We start from the raw sequence: 23,758 nt of genomic DNA, 5'->3' as shown, positions 1-23,758 counted from the left end.
AGCGAAATACCGGGTCTTAATAGATATAAGTGTACAAATTTATTTAACAAGATATGGATAGCAAAATTCAAAATAATTTGCATAATAGGTTATACAGAGTCGCGGTGGCTCAGGGGATAAAGCAGTCTCGCTTATCAATGACGTCCGAATCCCACCGACCGACGTAACCGCACCATCATTTCGCACCGACCGACGTAAAATATCTTCATCAGTAGACGGATCATGGATTAATCCCCTTACCGTGAGGCTAATCGTGGGAGGTTTTCGCGGTTTTCCATGTAATGCGGGTAAGTTTCATGAATAAGTCCTCCACGAAGGCAAATGACTCCCAACACTTGAACCCTTGCCTTCTGGGTTGGGTTCAAAAGGACTAGGTTAAGGAGTTGAATATCGGTAGTCGTAAACTTAAAATCGGGTCGGCTGTTCGACGTCAGTTATAAAAATTAATTAAATTAATAGATTTATACAGATTATACTAAAATAAATAATATGGAAATAGTTGTTTTTTTTAAATAGTTATTTCTAAATAATTGCTTTGGTCATTTTTAGTTTTTTCCTTGCCTAATTTCTTCTAGTTTTTAACCCCAGTGTTTTGGAAGAAATAAGTTTCTTCAGGAAGTCTCAACCTAGACGAAACATTTATAGGAAATCTTAGAAGAAAAAAATGTATATAATCAATAATTGCTGTCCCTTTCTGCATTTAAAAAATAACAAATTCCAATTTTCATAAATTGAAAATTTTATTTGCTCCTTTACTGTCTTATTTTACCAAATTTTGTTTTCTACATCTTAAAGCTAAATTGAATAAATAATAAAATGATGGGCCCGATTATTATAAGAAATAATATTTTTTATTTACAGATTTCTAATATAGATTCATAGACAGATTTGGATTTTTCTTGAGTAATAAGAAATAAAAGTTTCGGAAAAAACTACATAAAAATTTTAAAATTATGACTTTTTTACTATCTGCATAAACACCGAGTTTATGTTTACAAATATGTTTTGAAATATGAGAGACAAAACTTATTTTTTTCGCTCATCAACGCTTTGAAATCAAGTGATTTTATTTTAACGGTGTTTGATTTTGAAATCACTTGAAAACTTTTTTGATTTTAAAATCGTGCGTTAATGAATAGCGGTTTTCGATTTTAAGATTGTGTGAATAAAAATCTCGATATCTAATTTTTAAAACAAGTGAATCTGAAATTTTCGTTTTAAATTGCGTAAATCGCGATGTCTTTTTTTTTTTTTTTTTTTTTTTTTTTAAATCTCATGAAAACTATCATTGTTTTCTTCTAAAATGATATGAAAACGTGAAAACGAATCACGATATGTTTAAATCGGAGGATTTGTAAATAAAATTGGGTCGATACTGTACTACTCGAAGCGATGTCTTAATTTACGGAGTTCTAAAGGTTTAAAAAAAATCCCTCTATTAATAAAATAACTCACGATTTGAATGATCGATGAAACAATCAATTGAACTACAACTATGATTCATTTCCGCCACTGTCCTTCAACTCCTCTTTACTCACTCCTGAATGTAAGTAAAACACAGTTTTTTTCAGGAATTGGAAAACAGAAAAAGCGCTATTGCATTAAATACGACACCATATGAGGAAATAGTTGCCTAAATCTGCATGAAGGCCCAACCTTTTTTTTTTAACAAAATAGTTTCTTTCGGACGCTTTTTTGATCAAAAAAAGTCGCCATAGTCGCCCATGCAAACCCCACATATTCGGTGCTCTTGAGTGTTGGTATTTCAACGTAGTAGATATATACCGTGTCTAATTTGGTGAAGAGTTCATCGACTCTTTGGTGTGCGGCAGTCTTCTCCTCTGGTTCTCCCTCTTTGCCATGCATCCTGTAGATGGCTCGGACAATGTCCAGCATCTCTTCCCTGGACACGTAGCCGTCACTGTCAAAATCATATAAACTGAATGCCCCTGAAAAATGATACTGTTATTACCTGAACTCTTTCAAAAATCAATTCATTTTTAAAAAAACTTACATTGAAGATACATTTAATATTAAAGCTATAAACTGGTCATTAAATATTTGGTTTATTTTCGGATTGAACAAAGGATGTAGGTTTTTAAAGTTATATAGGTAAGTATATAAAGTAAATATATATACACACACAAAAAGGATAAAAAGAGGAAAGCGAAGAAAATTAATAAAGTTTTATTAAATAAAAATAATGAAATATATTGATTTTGTTGATAAACATAATATTACTTGTAATTTAAATATTATAGAAAACTTAGGAATTCAATGGTAAAAAGCCCATTACCATATCCCATAGCCCATTAGACCCATTTACCATATATCAATTAGTAAAATTCTAAAATATTTTCTTAATGATCCCAATAGTTTTTGTTTAAAGATACCAAATAGATTCTCTTTACCTTTAGGTATGTTAACAGAATGGAAATGGGCTGTTTATTATTATTTTAAAAACTTTGCTTTCAATAATAAGGGAAATTTAAATAGCAGTAACAATTCAACAAACGTTTCTAAAATTGTTTGATCAGTTAAGCAATTAAGTAATTAAGTAATTATCTCCTTAGACAATGCTAAGAATAATTATGCAATCTTCTGTAAAAAATTCTAAGTTGAACTTTTAAATACGGAGTTAAAAAATAGTAAAAATTTCATGCTTAGTAATTTAAATAATAATATTGTCATTAATATATCTTTATATATAAGAAGAGAGTGGAATGATAACACATAGCCAATGAGAGAAGACATCTGGTGAGTAACGCACAAAACAGCCAATCAAAATTGAGAACGCATGTATGTGAAAAGGTCATAATTTTTAATAATGCTGTCAAAAAATGCAAAATACAAACTGACCTCAAATAAAACTCATTTGACTTCAAATTAAATAATTAAGAAAACTCTACTATTACGTTTATAAAAAGGAAGATTTGTTAACTCTACAACAAAATTATAACATCGCCATTCAAAAAAAAAAAAAAATATCTCACACTTGTTACGTAAAGCTATAAAAATACTGAACGATTATTTATGCTAACGATTATAAATGATTACTATGAACTAAACTTTATGCTAAGGCTCCTATGCTATCAAATGAAAAAACAATAAAGCTGTATCGCCTGAAAATGAAGATTTTACATAGAGTGCCTTTAATCATTTGGCCTGTACAATGCTTTTCAAGCTTTTATAATTCCTTTTTTTTCCATTTATTTAATGTGGAGTGCACTACACAATTAAGTACTTACAGTTTAACTTTTCTTCTATTGTTCCCCTCGTCGTTATGGAGATGGCCAAGATGAACTCTTTGAATGTGATCACCCCGTTCTGTTAAGAGATAAACATTACAAAGATAAATAGTTTCTAAAAATAGGATGGTTATTTAGGTGTCAAAAAATGAACTCTTGGTGCATAATTTGTATATCAAATTAGAGACGGATTTGCAAGCAGTGTAAACTTATTTTTTAGAACTAAATTTTAAAAACCGAAAAAGATTCAACCCTGTATCCTCGTTTAGCAATAGTTGTTATAAAAAAAAGTTTTCTGCAAAGCGGTACGAATGGTTAACTCAACTTGCACTCCTTGAAAATTTCTTGCCTCACAGAAACTAAAAAAATAAAGTTGTGATCGCCTTATCCATGGGTCAAATGGGATTTCTTTCTGGATGGACTCCGTTAAACCCCACACCATTTCAAATCATGAGTTGCAATGGATGTTTGTTGATTTTCATATCCTGAATATGCTATACACTTTTCCTTCATATTTTATTTTATGACCGCCGTTGAACAGTCGACCCAATTTTTGGGTTTACGACTACTAATGTTCAACGCCGTAGCCTTGTCATTTTGAACCAATCCAGAAGACAAGAAAACTCCTGGATCGGTACCCCCAGAGGTATTGATTTGTTATGGGAACATGGAGGACTTTGAGACTCGACAGATTTAACGTGCATCAGTTACCATTTACTACACGGGGAGTCTTCGACCGGCGGGGACCGAACCCACGAACTCTTGGACATGGGCCCGGCACCCCACTGACCAGGCTATCCCGGCCTAGTAGCGACAATTTAATTTTACATTGATTAACTAGCAGCGTTACATTACAGACTCAAAGGATGGACATCGACAATAACAGTACAATATAAAATAGCTAGTCACGTCACAAGTATTTTTTATTTATTTATTTTTAATTTTTTTTTAAATTTATTTATTTATTTTTAATTTTTTTTAATTTATTTATTTACTTTTTTTTTCCTTCTATTTATTTATTTTTTTTTTTTTAACATTTAACATAAATGGCCATCACGGGTAGCTGAAAAGCTCCGGACTCTCTGTCTGTCCCCGGGGACTGGGAGCAGGGTCAGTGGTGTGGCGTGTGTGGTGATCAATCACGGTGGCTGCTATCATATTCATATTAAAATCATCGTCAAGACAGTCATTATACGTTCATAATAATAATTAAAAAAAAACTTTAAACTATTATAATGTCAATACATTAATAATGCCCGCTAGTGAAAAGAAAAAGAAAAAACAGCAGCGGTTGCCTTAGCAACGCATGCGCATTGTTTACTATTACTCTTGAACACAGTTAAAAAGTGTATGGACGCCATCAAATCCAAAACAAGACCCATTTTGCCTGCCAATGGGTAATAAAATAAAAGTTGTCAATTTAAATTAAATAAAAGTTATTAATTTAATTTTTGTTTCAGTGCACATGAACGATAATTAATAACTTTAACAAAATGTTTGATACTTAAAAAGAAATGTACGGAGGAAAACTTTTTTTTTAATTTCTTTTTTGAAATGGGGAAACAACAAAATAAATTTCTGAGTTTTGATATCATTTTATTTTTTAAAATTTCGTACCTTATACAACGATAGGGTCTTCCAGTTTATTATAGGTGATGTAATACCTATCAGAATTTGATGTTAAAAAACTAAAAAACTTCTGTGTGTGAAAAACAAAAATTTTGTAAACGCATGCTTTATTTCAAGATAATACCAAATCGAACGTTCAACAATATACTAAAGGATATCATTAAATTTAAGCAACACTCATTTAAAAAAAAAAAAAAGCTTACACCAAGCTCCAACTCATTCATTCCATTCATGAACTATTTTCATCCATTTTGGAATAAGTTTGGAAACCGTCAGTTGGCAACGGTAGATTGTTTGCAATCGAGCACGAGAAGGCGAAAGTTCGTTGTCGTTTCGCACGCTACTGAACATTCTACATAAATGAAAGTTAGCTATTATCAGAACATGTTTGATTTTTGTTGTGTTGTAAAGATAATAATGTTCTATAACCGTCGTTGAACAGTCGACCCAATTTTGGGTTGACGACTACTCATGTTCAACTCCGTAGCCTTGTCATTTCGAATCCAATCCAGAAGACAAGGGAACTCCTGGATCAAGCATTGGGAGAAATTTTCCTTTCGTGGAGGACTTTTTGATGGAGCTAACTCGCATTTGCGTTACATGGAGAGGAAGACCGCGAGAGCCTCCCACGGTTAGCTTGACGGCAAGGGGACTCTATCGGAAGATTGACTCTGTCGATTGTATTTGCTAACTTTATAATATTTATTCCGATGTATATTATATTCGATTCTGCTCTGCTACACCCTGGTTCGAATTCATATTCTCTTTGTGCTGTTTCATTAACACATAAAGTAGTTTTAGTACACTATGCGATATACACTAAAACATTTTAGAGGGTAAATACATATTTCAAGCATTAAAAAATATTAAATTGGTGACCTTACCTTGTCTATATCAAAAACATTAAAGACGTAGTCGACAAATCTCGTTGGATCACCGGATGGAAAAAACTGACCATAAATGTGTTTGAATTCCTGAAAAACAAATAATTACTCTTTCAATGTCTGAAATATTTTTTTTCTCTCACCACAATCAATAGTCAGCAAAGTGATTGACTGGTCCCCATTATTAATTCCTTTCTAGAAACAATCCTTTTTTATCAGGCTGATTGCAGATTCATTTGATTGCAAAAAAGTTATAGTTTAGAGCAGTGTTTCCCAAAGTGTGGTAAGCATATCCTCAGGGGGGGGGGCAGTTTAGCGGGGGTACGCGTTCTTATGCGAAATATCCTGCAACAAAAGAAAATTTCAAAACATTTTATTTAAAAAGAAAGCCAGCCATGAAAATTTACGATGACGTATTTTTCTATTGGTCATTTTTTTGCAAAGTTAACAGTTAATAATGAGTGGCGTCAACAGCCAGTTGTGATTTTTAATTTTTGTGCAATTTTTGTATAGTAAAAAATATATTCATTTTCTTATGGGTGGTACACTGCGTTACATTTAAAAAGTGTACACAAAAGTTTGGGAAACACTGGTATAAAGTAAATTTTTAGACGCACTCTACGATTCTATGTAATATCTTCATTATCGCACCTTTATTGTTTTTACGCGGTTTGCACTTGTTATGTATCTTTTGGACTACATCGTAATGCAATACGTTAAATATAAATACACATAGAAAGTCTATAAAAAATCACCCGAATAAAAACCCATTTACATGGATGTTTAACTATAAAAGTATTGTCTATATTATTAAAAAACTCTCATAGTTGGATCTAATTATTATAATATACAAATGTAATGCTTGATAGTCTATATTTATATAATAAATAGTCTATATTTATATTATAGATCGTTTATTTTAACCCATTGATACACGCGTAAAAACAATGAATCACCCGAGTAATTAAGATTTTACATAGAGTGCGATATGGACACTTTTTTTTATAAGGGATATAATATTTTTCAATGTATTATATGAAGCAAACTTACTTCCTTTGTCATATAACCGGAAGGACAATCTTGTATAAAATCTTTGTACCTGCATTAAATAAAAACAATAATTATTCCATTTATTTCAATGAATATAGGTCACAAATCATTAAAAAGATCACTTACCATTGTCTTAATTGCTTAGTATTAACTGAGCAGCAGCATTAAAAAGAAGAAAAATATATATATATATATATAATAAATCAAAAGGGATAATTATAGTGAATCAAATTAACAATTGTATTTCATACCTAATTTTAATATCGGCTTTAAAAGCGATCATCATAATGTAAGTTTGCCATAAAAAATAACAAAGTTCATTTATTTATAAATTTCGTGGGCAATAAATTTAGCTACGCTGAAATTGTAGCATTTGACGTGAAGGGTGAACTTGACCTACGCTTTCAAATGATGCTACAGCTGTCTGTATGTACAGTGGTGGCCAAAAGTGTGGACACTTTTTGAAAGTTTCATGTTTTTCTACTTTGTGTGCTTGTAGAATATATTAATTTTCACTTTAATACAAACGTTTATATATCAAATTGAAGGTAATTTAATGTAAAATTTAATAATAAATACAGTATTACAATATCTGTATTACAAACAAAGTTATGTAATTAATAGTAAGATCTATCTTAGATTTGCATTTTTTTAAAGTGATACTTACACAATCAATACTTAGTAGGATAACCCTTATTTTTTAAGACAGCTTCACAGCGTCTTTTCATCGAGTGAACGGGTGTCTGGAGTTCATCTTTCGTAATCACATGGTGCCAAGAATCAATTATAGCTTCACTTTGTTATCTTTTATTGGATGGACGTTTTTTTCGTACAAGAATTTTCAAACGTCGCCACAAATTTTCAATTGGATTGAGATCAGGGCTGTTTCCTGGCCATGGTAATATATCTATGCCTTTATTTTGAAAGCATGCTTTGCATACTTTTGCTGTGTGGCATGGAGCTGAATCCTGCTGAAAAATAAATGGTGTGTTGTTGGAGAAGAGATCCCTAATGTAAAGTATCAATTTTGGTTTCAGGGCAGTTTCGATGTATTTTTTGGCATTCAGGATGCCATCAATCACTTGAATTCGGCCCACACCATCTGTAGATAAACATGCCCAAATCATGACATTTGTTGGATTTTTAGTAGTTGCTTCAATGCAATCAGGATGAAGCGCTTCACCTACTCTACGTCTCACGTATTTTCTACCATCACTTCCAAAGAGCGATATTTTACTCTCATCACTCCAGATTACTTGCTTCCATTGATTTTCTGAACATTTATTGTGTTCTTTTGCCAACTTAACTCGTTTTTCGCGTTGTTTTTGATTTAAATATGTTTTTTTCCTAGGAATTCTTGCTTGTAGTCCAAATCCTGATAACCTTCTTATTGTTTTTGAATTTACTGCAATACCAGCTGCATTCATTTCACATCTAATGACATCTGATGACATTTTTCTATCCTGAAGGCATAGCCATTTAATTTTTCTATCGGTAGTAGCACTTGTACATTTTTTTCGGCCTGATTTGGAACCTGAATGCCAAAAAATACATTGAAACTGTCCTGAAACCAAAATTGATACCTTCCATCAGGGATCTCTTCCCCAACAACAAACCATTTATTTTTCAGCAGGATTCAGCTCCATGCCACACAGCAAAAGTATGCAAAGCATGCTTTCAAAATAAAGGCATAGATATATTACCATGGCCAGGAAACAGCCCTGATATCAATCCAATTGAAAATTTGTGGTGACGTTTGAAAATTCTTGTACGAATAAAACGTCCATCCAATAAAAGACAACAAAGTGAAGCTATAATTGATTGTTGGCACCATGTGATTAAGAAAGATGAACTCCAAACACCCGTTCACTCGATGGAAAGACGCTGTAAAGCTGTCTTAAAAATTAAGGGTTATCCTACTAAGTATTGATTGTGTAAGTATCACTTTAAAAAAATGCAAATCTAAGATAGATCTTACTATTAATTGCATAACTATTTTTGTAATACAGATATTGTAATACTGTATTTATTATTAAATTCTACATTAAATTACCTTCAATTTGATATATAAACGTTTGTATTTAAGTGAAAATTAATATATTCTACAAGCACACAAAGTTGAAAAACATGAAACTTTCAAAAAGTGTCCACACTTTTGGCCACCACTGTATGTGATGCCCAGAGAAGAATTTCTTCAGGTGCAAGGACAGAATGAGAAACTTCAGGGGCGTAGATCCTGCATTTTTTTTTATATCCATCGTTGAACCCAATTTTTGGGTACTCATGTTCAACTCCGTAGCCTTGTCATTTTGAACCCTACCCAGAAGACAAGGTTCCCCCAGAGATATTGATTTGTTATGCGTGCATGGAGGACTTTTACGACTCGACAGATTGAACGTGCATCAGTCACCATTTACTTCGGCCAGAGGGGATCGAAACACGAACATGGGCCCAGCCCCCTACCCACCAGGCTGTCCCGGCCTAATAAATGCTGCATTCAGCAAACTCAGAAGAAGATTTCTCAGATTATGAATCTATACAAAGACTAATATTTAACCTTTTTCATTTACTCGGGATAATTTGGTATAGTAAACTGATGGTACATTAAATATTATTTACGCGTAAATAATTCAACATTTCAACTTAGAACTTATGTTTTGTTTTAGTTCCTTGTATTTATGAATGAAATAAAAATATTTGATTTTTTGCATTTTTTTAAAAAAATTGGTAAGGGAAGCAGTTGAATCAAAATTCAAACCTCCCTGTTCGAAATACGCAAAACCACACTGATAAAAAATCTAACACTAAAAAATATTAAATATATCCCCACATTTAAAAAAGTAAAAACCGACGATTTGTTTTAAAGGGTACAGTCATCAAACAAACATGTTTTTTTTATAATTATTAACATAAAAATATAAATTAAAACCTTTAAAAATCCTTACAAGGGGCAAAAGATTAAAAAAAAATTTGAAAATCAATTCGGTACATTTTTTCCTTTAAAAAAAAAGATCTCAAATTTTTTTTTTTAACAGGAGAACAAAGTAGTATGAAAGAACCATCAGAAAAAATAATCCATACACAAATCATAATTCTAAAAGCAAAACGTTCTTTTTCCAAAAAAGAATAAAAGCCATTGCGGCTTCATGATATCGGGAAATTTTGACGGGTTTTAACTTTTCGTTGTATTATTATAGCATTAAATGCCGAACAGAGAAATGAAGCGTTCCTACTCTTAAAGTAAAATAATAAAAAGAAATAATCTATTTCTATGGTTACAGTTACACAGTGATACTTCTTGAAATACTTTCTGAAACCTCAATCAATTTTTATGTACTTAATAGTTAGTGACCCACTCTGTTAGGCACGTTCAAAAATACATTCGAATTTGACATTTGCTGTCAACCCTGATTAAAAGATGTGACGGCCAAATATTATATTTCACTGATTGAATTCCGTTATCATGTCTAGACATGAAATGAAAAGAATTTAATGAGGAAAATTTTATTTTAAAACTGTTTTAACCACGCTTCCCTTGCCAATTATTTTGAAGGGGAAAAAAATGCAAAAAATCAACCAATTTTTTTTTTATTTCATTCATAAATAGAAGGCACTGAAACAAAACACAATATCTAAGTTGAAGTTTTAATTTTTTTTATGCGTAAAAAATACCGCCAGTTTACTATCCCTAATTGTCTCAGAAAATTAAAAAAGTTAAATATCAGTCTTTAAGTATTCACTTTCACTCGCGTTTTTTTTTATTCTTTTTTTCTATGTAAATTCACCAACCATCGTTATATATAATTGTACAAAGCACGTCCCACAAATAGCCCCAAACAAATATTATTGTTTTTTGTCTCTCTTCCGACCGAATAAAAACGTAATAAAACAAATTGTATTGGAGATCAAAGATAAATCGGAATTCATTATGGAGAAATCTTGAGAGGACTGGGCTGTCTGGTCAACTAGGACGACGAATGGAGTTACTGTCTTCATCCATAATTTAAAAACTGAAGTTCTTAAAAAGTGTATTCAGAAATACCTAAGGTTAAGTGAAAATTGTGTTTTTGAAAACACAATTTTCATTTAACCTTAGGTAAGGTATCGATAGCTTTATCGAAATATTCAAACATGAGAGAATATTGTTGTGGGAAAGTTCTCTCATTATTTTTTAAGCATTTTGATGTTTTGAAAATATTTTTGTCGACTCTAGAAATGTCTGGACTCACTAAATGCACCCCCATGTATCAGACTATGAAAAGTTTTTACCGCGAACTCTTGACATTTTATTAATCGCTCTATCTATATTTCAATCGATTGTAATAGTTAGTCATTAGAGGACAGAAGCATGGATAAAATAGTCACAAAAGAATTCAACTATAAAAAATGAACATCATGATTTGACTGTTTTACAATAGGTCGAAATGAGTTGAGGAGCATTAATAAATTTTTTTCTTTTTCTTCTTCTCAAAATTCTATTTCTGAATTGGGTGGATATGATTATTTTTAAAAAAACTGATTTGACAATGAAAATTTGACTACGTACTTTTTTTTGCATGTTGGAAAGAAAAAAAAGATCTATTTTTATTTTCCAAAGATTCAACTACAAAGACACTCATTTTTTTTCTATCCTTTCAACCAGTGGCGTAGTTTTGGGGAGAATTTAAGAGATGAAACCCCCTCCGAAATTAAACATTACTTGGTAAACTAATGTGCAGTGAGTATGAAATATTGATTTGATGGAAGGATATTTGAAGGAGAAGATAACCCTCTTCGAACTTACATTAAAACTACGAAGAAACTGCTCTCAACATTTTCAAAACAGATTTCTGGGTTGAGATGTTTTATATGCAAATCAGGAGAGATTCATTATTTTGAAAGAATTCTATCGAGATGTTAGGAGACATCTTTTAAGAAGGTTCACTGACATTTTATCCTGGAAAAGTATCGAATATACTTCCGGAATACTCAGCAACCTATTTCGGAATTCATTTAAAAAGCATCGTCAATGCATAAATAGGAAACAAATGCGTAATGCAGAGTTAAATGTATTCATCAGTTTTCAGAGCTAAGGCAGCGAATGGCTCAACAAAAATGTTGAAGAAACTCGGTATTTATTCTCGTCTTTCAATTGTTTTTGAGAAGAAGAAAAATATGCTCTTCTCGTTTTGAGTGGATAAGTTTTTAACTTCAATAATTAAAGCGCATGAAGCTTATTTTTTAAAAAAGAAAATTGCTTACAATATTTGCACACACTATTTCTCAATATTTTTCGTTGCGAATGAGTAAATAAAATAAAAACTCCATCCATCTCTTGACACATTCTTTTTTTTTTCTTTACCCTGGAAATTCCTGAATAATAAATGACTTCTAATAAACGATTTTTTCATAAATTATCAACAAAAAAAAAATTTGATTTGTCGCTTTTCTTTTCAAAAAAATTGGTAACCGCTTTCCTTACCAGTTTTTTTGAAGAAAAAAAAATGCAAAAAATCGACATATTTTTTTTTATTTCATTCATAAATACAAGGAACTAAAACAAAACATAATACTCAAGTTCTAAATTGAAATATTAATTTTTTATGCGTAAAAAATATTTAATTTACCTTCAGTTTACTATCCCAAATGATCTCGGGCAAATTAAAAAAGTTAAATATGTATCAGTCTTTGTATATGTTCACCTCATCATCATCTGAAAAATCGTCTGCGTTACTTTCACTTTAGGTCGCGAACGCCATTTTTTTTACTTTTTTTTTTTCTATGTCAATTCATCAACCATCGTATACACAATTATACAAAACACGTCCCACAAATTGTAAAACTCCCAAACAAATATTGGCAAACTTCCCATCAAAGCATTATTTTTTGTTTCGCTTCCAGCCGAATAAAAACGTACAGACGAATTCTGCTATACCCGAGTTTATTAGGGATAATAAATATTGGCAATCTATACACATACCCCAGTTAACTCGGGATAATCGAGGGAAGCGGTTAAATAACTTTTTTATTTCTTTACTCCTCTCTGAAATAGTTGGCAACACTTCTTCACACTTTAAATATTTTATAGAAATTTGTAAAACAAGCTCTCTCATTAATATATTTTATTTTCAGAATTTCAACTAAAAGTGATAATATGTTATAAATTATACTGTTTTTTTTTAAAATTTATTTTAATATTAACTTTTGCTCTGCACAGTTTCTATGAATCAGCATTCACAGTCTTCCTGAGGACATTTAATTTAAAATTTAGCAGTTCTTCTTTTTTAACTCTCAATGATTTCTTGACAACACTATCTCAATAAAAGTTAACAATTTTGTGATAAACGAGTGTTTTCTAAATATTAAAAAAAAAGAGTTGTGAATTGTGTTGATGGAGTGGAAATTGTCAATAGATTTTGAAGATGATGATACATAATTTTTAAGACATAAAAGATGTATGTCATTTTTCTAATCATTTTTCCAGTGAAAAAAAAATTATTTCTCATATCTCGAGGAGAAATAGTTAATTATAAAACTGTTAATGATAATAGAATAATAAATCAATTTTAATAATGGTTTTCAGATCTATATTATTTGCGTTCAAATTGTTCTTTTTAGTATAGTCTATTATAAACTGCTGTTTGTAGAAAATGCAACACCATGAAGGAATCATCAGAATCAAATGAAATTCGCAGCAAATGTCAATTATAGGATATTATGCAAATTAATAAAGTTTCAGAGCCATCGCGCGTGCGTGGCGCGCGCAGCGCCCTCTGAATTGATGCTGAAAGCGTATAAATAAAGTGCTGTAGCGGGACGTTGAAAATAGTCTATGATTATTTGTTAGTGGCAAACGTTTAGTGAGACCTGAGTATGCCTCCACGACGGAAGAATAAGAAATTCAAGCAACTTACGGAGTTTGAACGAGGGAGGATAATCGGCCTTCGAGAAGGAGGAGTTTCCTATCGCGCAATAGCAGCTCGTATGCAGCGGAACAGTTCCACAGTGATGCGAGTTTGGAAGCAGTGGACCGACGAGCACCGAACAACTCGAAAAACAGGCACTGGACGACAGAAGGTGACGTCAGAGCGCGATGATCGACACCTGCTCCGCATGGCGGTGAATGATCGCACAGCTTCCTCCAGGCAGCTGGCAGCACATTGGTCTACTGCTACAGGTGTACAATTGTCGGCTTCGTCAATTCGTCGTCGTCTGCTGCGCCGTGGATTGCGTGCAAGGGTGCCATTATACAGGATTCCCCTCACGGCGGATCATCGACGGCTGCGTCGGCAGTGGGCTCTTGAGCACAGAGACTGGCGAGCTGATTGGCACCAAGTTGTCTTTTCAGATGAATCACGCTTCAATTTGTGGACCCATGATGGCCGTGTTCGTGTTAGACGTTATGCCGGTCAACGCTGCCTTCCTGAGTGTATTATTGAACGACATAGTGGTCGAACACCCGGAGTTATGGTCTGGGGTGCGATTTCGTATCATGGACGATCCAATTTGATACGAATTGAGGGTAATCTCAATAGCAACAGATACGTCCGTGAAGTGCTACAGCCCGAAGTCGTTCCTTTCCTTCAAGGCATCCCTGGAGCTATCTTTCAGCAGGATAATGCACGCCCACATGTTGCGCGGACTGTTAGAGACTTCTGTTCAGCACAACGCATGCAACTTCTTCCTTGGCCTGCTTATTCGCCGGATATGTCGCCTATTGAGCACGTGTGGGATATGGTTGGTCGGCGTCTCACTCGTGATCCGCGTCCTGCAGTTTCCAAAGACGAACTTTGGTTGCGCATACAAGCGATATGGAATTCTCTTCCTCAAGCAGATATTCAACATCTGTTTGACTCCATGCCACGTCGTATAGCAGCACTTATTGCAGCGCGTGGTGGCTGCACCAAATACTGATTTCGGACGCTTAATTTGTTTCTTTTGTTTTGAAAATTTCATCATTTATTTGTATCAGTACAAGTCGTTTCTGCATTAAATTTCATTTGATTCTGATGATTCTTTCATGGTGTTGCATTTTCTACAAACAGCAGTTTACAAATTAGTGTTGAGATTAATATATGTCAATTCTTCATTACTTTAAATGACATTCATTTAATTTTGATTGTAGATGCACCTTTTTGAGTTCGAATAAATGACTTTTTCATAAGTTATCACCCCTGTTTTGTGTGGACATTAACAATCTTTCTTTTTTTATTTTTATTATTATTATGGACTTTTTTAATTCCAAATATAAACCGGAATGCAGTTGTATACCCAAATGACTGTCTTTACTCATTGGCAAAATGGGTCTTGTTTTGAGTTTTATGGCGTTTGTAATTTATTGGGCAGTCATCACACTATTCAACTGTGTTCAAGAGTAATAGTAAGCAGTGCGCATGCGTCGTCATTGCATGCGTTGCTATGGCGACCGCTGATGTTTTTTCTTTTTATTTTCACTAGCAGTCATTTTTAATGCATTAACATAATAATAATTGAAAGTATTTTTATTATTGACGTATAATGACTGACTTGACGGTAGATTTCAATATAAAAATGAATACTGAAGAAGGAAAACTATTTTGTGAAACAAGTACATAGGCAAAATCTATCCGACGACAAACGTACATTGCAACTCATGATATGAAATGTTTAACCATCCAGAAAGAAAAATCATTTGACCCATGGGTAACCAGTGATCGTCAGAACTTTTTTTTTTTTGTTGATTTTCTATCCTTTTTTTAAAATTAACTTTGGTAATTATAACTCTACGGTCTCATCAAAATAATATTACGCTAAATAATTTAGAAATCGTAGTATGTATAAAAAAATGTGTAAGAACTTACAAAGAGTTCTAAATATATAAATAGGGTCCTCATATATATGGTTCTAAACCTTAAAGAGGTTTCTTTTATTTATTTGTATAACCGTCGCTGAACCCAATATTCGGGTTTACGACCATTCATGTTCAACTCCTTGACATTATGAACTCGATCCAGAAGACAAGGGATCTCCTGAAACGGGGAGAAATTTTGCCTTCGCGGAGGACTTTTTGATGGAGCTAGCCCGTTGCATGGAGAGGAAGACCATGAGAACTTCTCACGGTTAGTCTGACGGCAAGGGGACCCATGATTCGTCTACTACTGAGGATATTTTGAGGTTATCACTGTGGTCGGTGCAAACCGGATGCGGAATTCGTATCGACTTGCCATCCCTGGAATTCGGTCACCTCATTGGAAGGCGAGCGCCCTCAGCCATCGAAGTTCTTACTCAGAGTTTTGCGAATTATTCGAGTATGAGGGAATACTCGAATACTATTTTTTAATAATGAATAATTATTCAAGTATAGTAGGGAACTACATGATTCCCCTGTTTATAAAATTATTTTGTGAAGATACAATTAAAAAACATTTTTTCTACAATGCATTGTTATGAAGAATCCATCACTCCCTGAGAAACAAAGTAATGAGAGTTTTGCTCAAAATGTTTGCTGAAAACTTTATTTCTAATGTGACACGACATTCATATATTTTTTTATATATTTCTACTCTGTATTTTGATTGTGTTATAAACACAAGGAGAGTGTCACGTTTCGAATTGTGCACCTGGCAACACACATTCAATCATTCATAAATAAATGTTTTCCTGAAAAATCATTGAGGGGAGGAAAAAAAAGAAATACGAAAGGCATCGAAACACACGCACTGGTTTGATCGCTAAATATTATGGCAGTGGGCCAACCCTTGGATCATTATGATGGAATTCACTATTAACCTTTACTTCTATTTTTTTTTCTTTTTTTTTTAGACTTCTGTGATTATTTTAGCCAATCATTTTTCTGAATATTTCTTTTGTTAAACGTATTGTTTGAATGCATTTTTATCTAGTTTCTATGACTCATTCATTAGAATTGTTAATATATGTGTATGAATTAATTTATTGACTGACGAACAAAATGAGTTAATTATTCAGAATTCTTTTTTTACAGTTTATTTAAAGAGAATGAAAGGGGGGAGGGGTGATATATTTTATCAAGTTAGAATATTTCGGAAAGTTTCTACTTAGGGAAGGCTTTTTGTTAGTATTAATATCACTTTTTTATGATATAGTTCGAATGACAAATATATTCCGTAGTGAAAAATGGCTGAAAAAAATGCACTAAAACACCATAAATTCTCTTAAATGAATAACATAGTTTATACTATTTTAAATTGCTGGGGGGAAAAAAATGAATGACAATTTTTAAAAATGATCAACGTGCTTTCAAAATTGTTTTTCTTTCAGTTTCAGGTGAATAGCAAAATTAATCGAACCTATTTAAGTTTGAAAAAGACGCAAAAAATATTAAACAAATATAAAGACATGATTTCAAACATTTTTGTTTTAATCCCTAAATGAGGAAGGTCAAAAATTTAGTTACTCCCATCCTTTCCCCTCCAAAGTGTCATTTACAGACATCGGATCAGTTCGTCGTTGCTTATTCATTCTCGGTCTTCGATCGATGGTGACCATTTTATTTCATCGTTGAACAGCCGATCCTATTTAGAGCTTACGACTAACAATCTTCAACTCCGTAGCTTTGCCATATTGAACCCAATACGGAAGACAAGGGAACTTCTGGATCAAGTATCGGGAGAAATTTGCCTTCGTGGAGGTCTTTTGAGTGAAACTCTATCGTATTTGCGTTACATGGAGAGGAATACCACGAAAAACTCGATGGGTTAGCTTAACTGCAAGGGGTTTCTAACCCATGATCCATCTACCAACTGAGGATATTTTTTACGTCAGCTCTGCGGTCGGTGAGAGCCGGGTGCAGAATTCCAGCCGTCACTGGGATTTGAACCAGGGTCACTTTTGGGTGTTTTATCCCCTGAGCATGACTCTCACCATTGATCTAAAAAAGTGTGTTTTAGTAGAGCCTGTAATGACCATTAGTGTAGCCCTAGTACAACCCTACCAAAACTATACTACGAAGTAATACAGTTTTGGTAGGGTTATACGCCATTATAAGCAGGGGGAAAATACAGTTATAAACTATATTTTTCTAGGTTATTATTATCAGGGGGGAATTGTATTTTTCCCCTGCTCAAATTTCTCGCAAAGAATGTTTTCTACTTTTATTCTCTATTATATATACTATTTACGTCAATATAAATTATGTACAAAACATTGCCAGTTGAGTACTATTATAATGGATGGAGTTATTTTTCAAAAACAATAATATGCTTCTTTCTAAAATGCAGATAAAAGTTTTAAAACTCAGTATTTACAATGACTGTAATCGATGAACAATAATATACCTTCATTTAAAATAGCTCTTTCATCAATATTAGCAACATATACAACATTCATTCTTTAATCATTTTTCTATTTTGTAACTTATCAAAATAAGTTCCAAATGAGTTCGAGCAAAAATTTTTCTTCTAACATTTCTAATCAATTTTTATCTTCCTATCAATTTTTATCTTTCTACGAGGTAAAAAGTGTCGTTTTAAGAACAGGATATTTTTCATGATATAAAATCCGTTTTTAGTAATTAACTTATCGTTCATTATTAACATTCTAACTTATGTAGAGAGTTTAATACGCCATTTTGCTGATAAAGACTGGCTGACGTCATAGGTCACATGTCTTCTTGGAGTGCAATGTAAAGGATTTCGCAGTTGTATTATTATTATAATGGGTCAAACAATCGACTATCTATTATAAAGCTAAAAATGACTTCTCACATTTATTGGATTGTCATAGCAGAAGATAAATTCTGAATGAAATAAGTTTAATCAGAAATTTTTTAAATTATAATATTCACTACACATCATCATGCTTATCATTTAAAGTATGTATTTGGAATTTAAGAAATAGGTTATAGAAAATATAAAAATAAAAATAATAATGCAAGTTTTTAAGTCTAATGGAATAAAAAAAATCTTTGAAATATGTTTTTCTGATATTTTAAACCCATTAATGCTCAGTCACCAAAAGCGGTCTTTAAAAAAGTTTCATGAAAGAAAACAAAATGGTATTTCAAGTACTGTTATATTAAGCTTTAAAAAATGTTCCACTTCAGGTTCAAGTATATCAAGGTAGACAAAAAAATATCCGATTTCTGCAGAATATATCCTAATAAGTGCCACCTCTTTTTCTTTTCTTTTCTTTCTTTTTTTAAAAAAAAAGGAAAAAAGAACAGCCTTTTGAACTGCTTGGCATAAATAGGATTAAACGTTAAAGAGAAAAATAGTTCGATTTTGTATAGGCTTCTGTCATTTAATAACGTAATTTATACAACAAAAAAAAATTCTTTTGAATATAAGGTAAGGTTGAAACACAAGGAATTTAGTTTAAATGAAATATAGTTCAGAAGCGAGAAGATATTTCAAAAAAGTATTTTAATAAATAATAATAAACAGCGACAAATATTTTAAAGCAAAGCGTTCTATTTCTGTATCAAGTCTGTTGCCACTTTTTTATATATAAATGTTAACTTATGTAACTTATGCGAACCTTGCATGCTCTAAAATTTAACTTCTACACAATGATGAATTGAACTCGTCTTGCAGAGATCTTTTCGCAGAAATTCCATTTAAAGATTCCTGCAAAATGTCACTTATAAAAGGCGCTTTTCCACTTTAAATGAAATAATTTATTTTTTAATGAAATTGAAAGGAGCAGCATCGATCCCTCTTTCCCTGCTGAGGTCACTTGTTTTTCTTGAATGCGAATTTTCCGTTTTGGCAACATGCCCAGACACTCTTCTGCTGTCTGAGAGTTATCGTTTTAATATTAAATCTTTTATGGATGAAATCATCGATAGTTCTAGATTAATTTGAAATGAAACTTTATAAAGAATTTTTTAAGAATTATGTATCTCGTTCACTGTACTAATCAAATATTGAATTTCCAGAATGGTAAAAATGGAACGAATTAGTTTTGAATAGTCACGCAAATGCAATTCATCTGGTCAAATCATTTAGTTTTATCATTCTTTTATTTTATTATTATTTATTTGTAGGAGAAAAAGTTGTTAAATAATATCGTTCCGTTTTTGAATTTTATTATCAGTTTCGTTCTGGAAAAAAAAGTGCGTAATATTTTTATTTTTTATATTATTATAAATGAGGTCATTGAAAAAATAATTTAACATAGAGTTTCTTAAATTTGTTTTATGCGATTTGAAATTTTTAGTTTAGATGAAAGCACTCATTTTTAAGTAAAATTGTAAGCTTCAGAAAAATAATTTTTCGTTTGCAAATATTTTTTTTAAGTTTAAAATATAGGATACTATTTCATTATTCATTTTAATTTTATTCAAAAAAGGAGATACTTTTTTTAAATGTTTTAAGTTTAAAGATTAGTATAATTCTTTCAAAGACTACTACAGTCCCTAGCCAAATTATTAGAAAGATTCTATGTAAAATTATAATTATGTTACTCGGATGAAACCGGTTTGCTTTTGTTTACGCTCCTCTATCAATTCATAATCGTAATTCCTTTATAATTTCAGATTTTTCTTCCTTTCGTGAAATCTGCAAACAATAGGGGGGAAGGGAAAAGTGTGGCTGACGGCGCCCCAAGAAGATTGTGAAAGGTGAAAGTGTTTCAGATTAGAAAATAAGTATTTTAATTATACTATAAGAAGAGAAATCAAAATTATTAAAAAAGAAACTACATTTCTAGTGGAAATACAGCAGCAGAAATTCAGTAAGAATATTGAAACCAATGGAATATATAAAGAAGTAAACAATGAAAACTGAAGTCGTCAGGGGGTACCATCCCCGGAAACTCTCTCTGTACCCTAAAGGTTTTGTCAAGGTTGAGAGGAGATAAAATACAAAAGTATAATACTTAAACTAATACAAAAGAACACGATGTTCAAAAGCATACTAAAAAATAATAAATCCTAAAACCAAAGAACACAACACACTACAAATCTTTAACTAAAATTAAATGAATGAAAATACAACGCCCCCTAATTTAATGCGCAGATGGAAGGAAAAAGAAAAGAAATAATAAGCAGACCGAAAGTATAATTAAAGAATTAATTATACTTCATTTATGCTTTTTTTTTTCAATTTTCAAAAAAATGAGGGGAAAAAACTTAAATGCGTCGTTTAAAATTTTTCAACCTAAAAAATACTTGCATTGAATTTTTTTTATTGGAGAGGGAAATTTGACCCATTTTTCCGCCAGGGCGTTGGTTTCTCTCCTTTCACACGCAAAGAAAAGATTTCCACCATGAATACTAAAACCGTTTTAACAAAAGAACACAAAAACTATTCTTAGACAAGAACATTTATTTAGCCTTTTGAAATTCATTATTTCGAAATCTGCTTTCTTCTTAAATATTATTTCGTGATTTCCATTAAGTATTTTTGCACAAACGAGAAAAATAGAAATGCCAGAAAAAACAACAACTGAGTCAAATCAATGCGTAAACAGAATATACTAAAAAGGTAAAATAATCAATTGAGACTTATTGCTAACTGCAAAGTGAATGGATTTAGTTAGATTTTATTTTAGCCGTCGTTGAACCCAACCCAGGGATTGGGTACCTTCAGTATTGGTTGCCTTTGTAGAGGACTCTCCCGCATTTGCGTTTGATGGTGAGGAAAACCACGAAAACTTCTGGATGGACTCTAACCCACTGAGAATATCAGCAGATTTAGATAGATTAGGATTGTTCACTTGGGGTTGTTATTAACATATACAGCAAATATTAATTTAGTTGAATTAACACTAAACATACCGATCAAAAGACCGCAATAAATGCGCTCATCATCCTTTTCTAACAATTATATACAGTTAATATTCTATTATTGTTTGTTACGAATAATACTTGTAATAGTATACCACAACCGGGAGAACAAAGTGTATTGCTTTATAAGGATATCAGAAATGACGATGTCTGCAAAGACTGTTGTCAGAATAACTGTGAATTCAAAAAAAGGTGGGCATTTTTGTGTCAGAAAACTAAATGTACATTAGCTTTATGCTGATAGCTTTACTTCAGTTCTAACTCACTATTAGTTTTTGTCCAGAAAAATGTCAAAACAATCAAGTTCTTAGAAGAAATAATATTAATTATAAGAACAATAATTCTTATATATTCTTATAAGAATTATAATTCTCATATATTTTTATAAGAATTATAATCATTATAATGTATGTATATTATAATAGTTATAATTATTATAATTTACTTATTATAATAATTATATATTTATTCTTATATATTCTTATAATTTTAATTTTAAGAATTATAGAAATAATAATAATTAGAAGAAATATGTATGCGGAAAATGTACAATGGAAGCACCCTGTATATGCAAAAAATGAGTTGAGCAATGAATAAAAAATTCTTATTCTTTGTGTTCGTAATACATAAAAATTGTAAATATGCAATTTTGTTTCATTATAATAAAGTTTTTTTTTTAGTTTATTACCTTCCTAACATCCATATTTCTGACATTCCATCAAGAAGTCCGGTCATTTGACCGGATATGGTAGAATTAGGCATGTTTATAAAAATGTCGCTACACTAATGTTATAGATAATAATATATTCGCAATTTAACGAATATCAAAACAGTCCGTTTATAACAAAAACAAAATTGAATTACTTAAAATAAACTTAAAGCAAATATTTCGTTATAAAAAGTGTATCACTCATTTTTTTTCTGAATGGCTCAATAATTTTTACTAATAAATTTCTTATAGTTTTAAAATATTTTCTTCCCATAAATGGATTACAACTGTCTCAAATGAACGAATGTAGGAATTCTATAATGTGTCGATAATAGTTTTTAATGCTAGATAATAATTTTTTTTTTTATATAAAAATATTACGAACATTATAACAGCAGCTCATAAAGTCAATTCATGACAATTTAAACAAATATAAGATTTTACATGCAGTACACAAAACATTAAAAATGTGTATTTAGAAAAAACTCTAGCCAAATTTATTAAATATATTAACTATATAACAAATATGTAACAAATTTATTAAATCAAATTAATTAATAATTGTGTCATCACATTTTTAGTTTTTTCTCTCACTCATATTGATTTCAATGATTTCCAAAAATTCTTATCATTTTAAATCTTTAGATGCATTAATTTATAGCAACTTTCTCAAGAATAGAATACTATCATAATTACGTAATAATAATTTTTAGTGTTAAATAATTATAATGTATGAGCATAATTCTAAAAAAAGAAGCAATACTTACAGTTTGTCAATTCCTCTAATTCTTCCAATTCCTCCCGTGTTAGTTTGCTGTTGTGCTTCCCCATTCTGCTTTCAGTAAAGCATTTTTTGGGCCCCCTCAATACTCCGCGAAGAAATTCCACGATTGACGTCTTCTTTTATCTTCTGTTTGCCCCGAATCACATACCCGGGTAGCAGGGCAAAGGAATTCTTTGGGATTTCGTAGGAATCATTTCTCGGGACCGAAATAAAGAATGGGGTACGTCATCAACACTGCAGTTGCTATGGTGAGGACCTTGCGGACAAGCAACGCATGCGTGTCCAAGGTTTCTTTTTGAATTCAACCAATCAAGCGATGAGAATAATATAACGAACAGTATTTGATCGTGAATGCAGGAATAAGTGAAGAATAATATATTTTTCTAAGTTTTTACGTCTCCTTTCACTTTTATATTTGCCACAAATAAATAATTTTCTTCTAAAAGTAAAAATTGCATTTTTTTCCCCCACTTGTTATTAATTGAACGGTTTACTGGAAGAACGTGTTTCGAAAAAACTAAAAAAAGAATGAATTATGTTCTTTTTTTTTTCAGTCAAACCCCACTATATTGAACTATAGTTTGCCACTATACTTTGCTTTGAGTCATTCAAAATTTAACTGTTTTGTTAAAAAGAAATTAAAATTTTGAAAACATGAAATTTTTTTAGTTCAAGAATTTCATCACCCAGAATTCATTCGTATCCCCTATAAATATCAGTGTATAACGG

At 31.6% G+C, this 23,758-nt stretch overlaps 1 protein-coding gene across 2 annotated transcripts in view; it reads right to left on the bottom strand.

Annotated features, from left to right (window-relative positions):
- LOC107436623 (neuronal calcium sensor 1) overlaps positions 1 to 23,286 on the bottom strand; it is a 30,364-nt gene extending 7,078 nt beyond the window's left edge. The window contains exons 1-6 of one of the 2 annotated variants that reach the window (XM_043051012.3): positions 23,013 to 23,286; positions 6,938 to 6,962; positions 6,812 to 6,860; positions 5,762 to 5,851; positions 3,249 to 3,327; positions 1,786 to 1,949 (exon numbers count right to left, since the gene is read on the bottom strand). In XM_043051012.3, the coding sequence (XP_042906946.1) occupies positions 1,786 to 1,949; positions 3,249 to 3,327; positions 5,762 to 5,851; positions 6,812 to 6,860; positions 6,938 to 6,962; positions 23,013 to 23,076 (471 nt within the window). In that variant the 5' untranslated portion in view covers positions 23,077 to 23,286. The remainder of the gene's footprint in view (positions 1 to 1,785; positions 1,950 to 3,248; positions 3,328 to 5,761; positions 5,852 to 6,811; positions 6,861 to 6,937; positions 6,963 to 23,012) is intronic. The other variant, XM_043051013.3, reaches the window with a different exon arrangement.
- Between the last annotated feature and the right edge of the window lie 472 nt (positions 23,287 to 23,758).

Source organism: Parasteatoda tepidariorum, chromosome 1 (genome assembly GCF_982258835.1).
Source record: "Parasteatoda tepidariorum strain Cologne lab strain chromosome 1, Ptep-v5.0, whole genome shotgun sequence".
NCBI classification, from domain to species: Eukaryota; Metazoa; Arthropoda; class Arachnida; order Araneae; family Theridiidae; genus Parasteatoda; species Parasteatoda tepidariorum.
The sequence above is the reverse complement of the archived record's forward strand: the minus strand, read 5'-3'. Positions and strand labels throughout refer to the sequence as shown.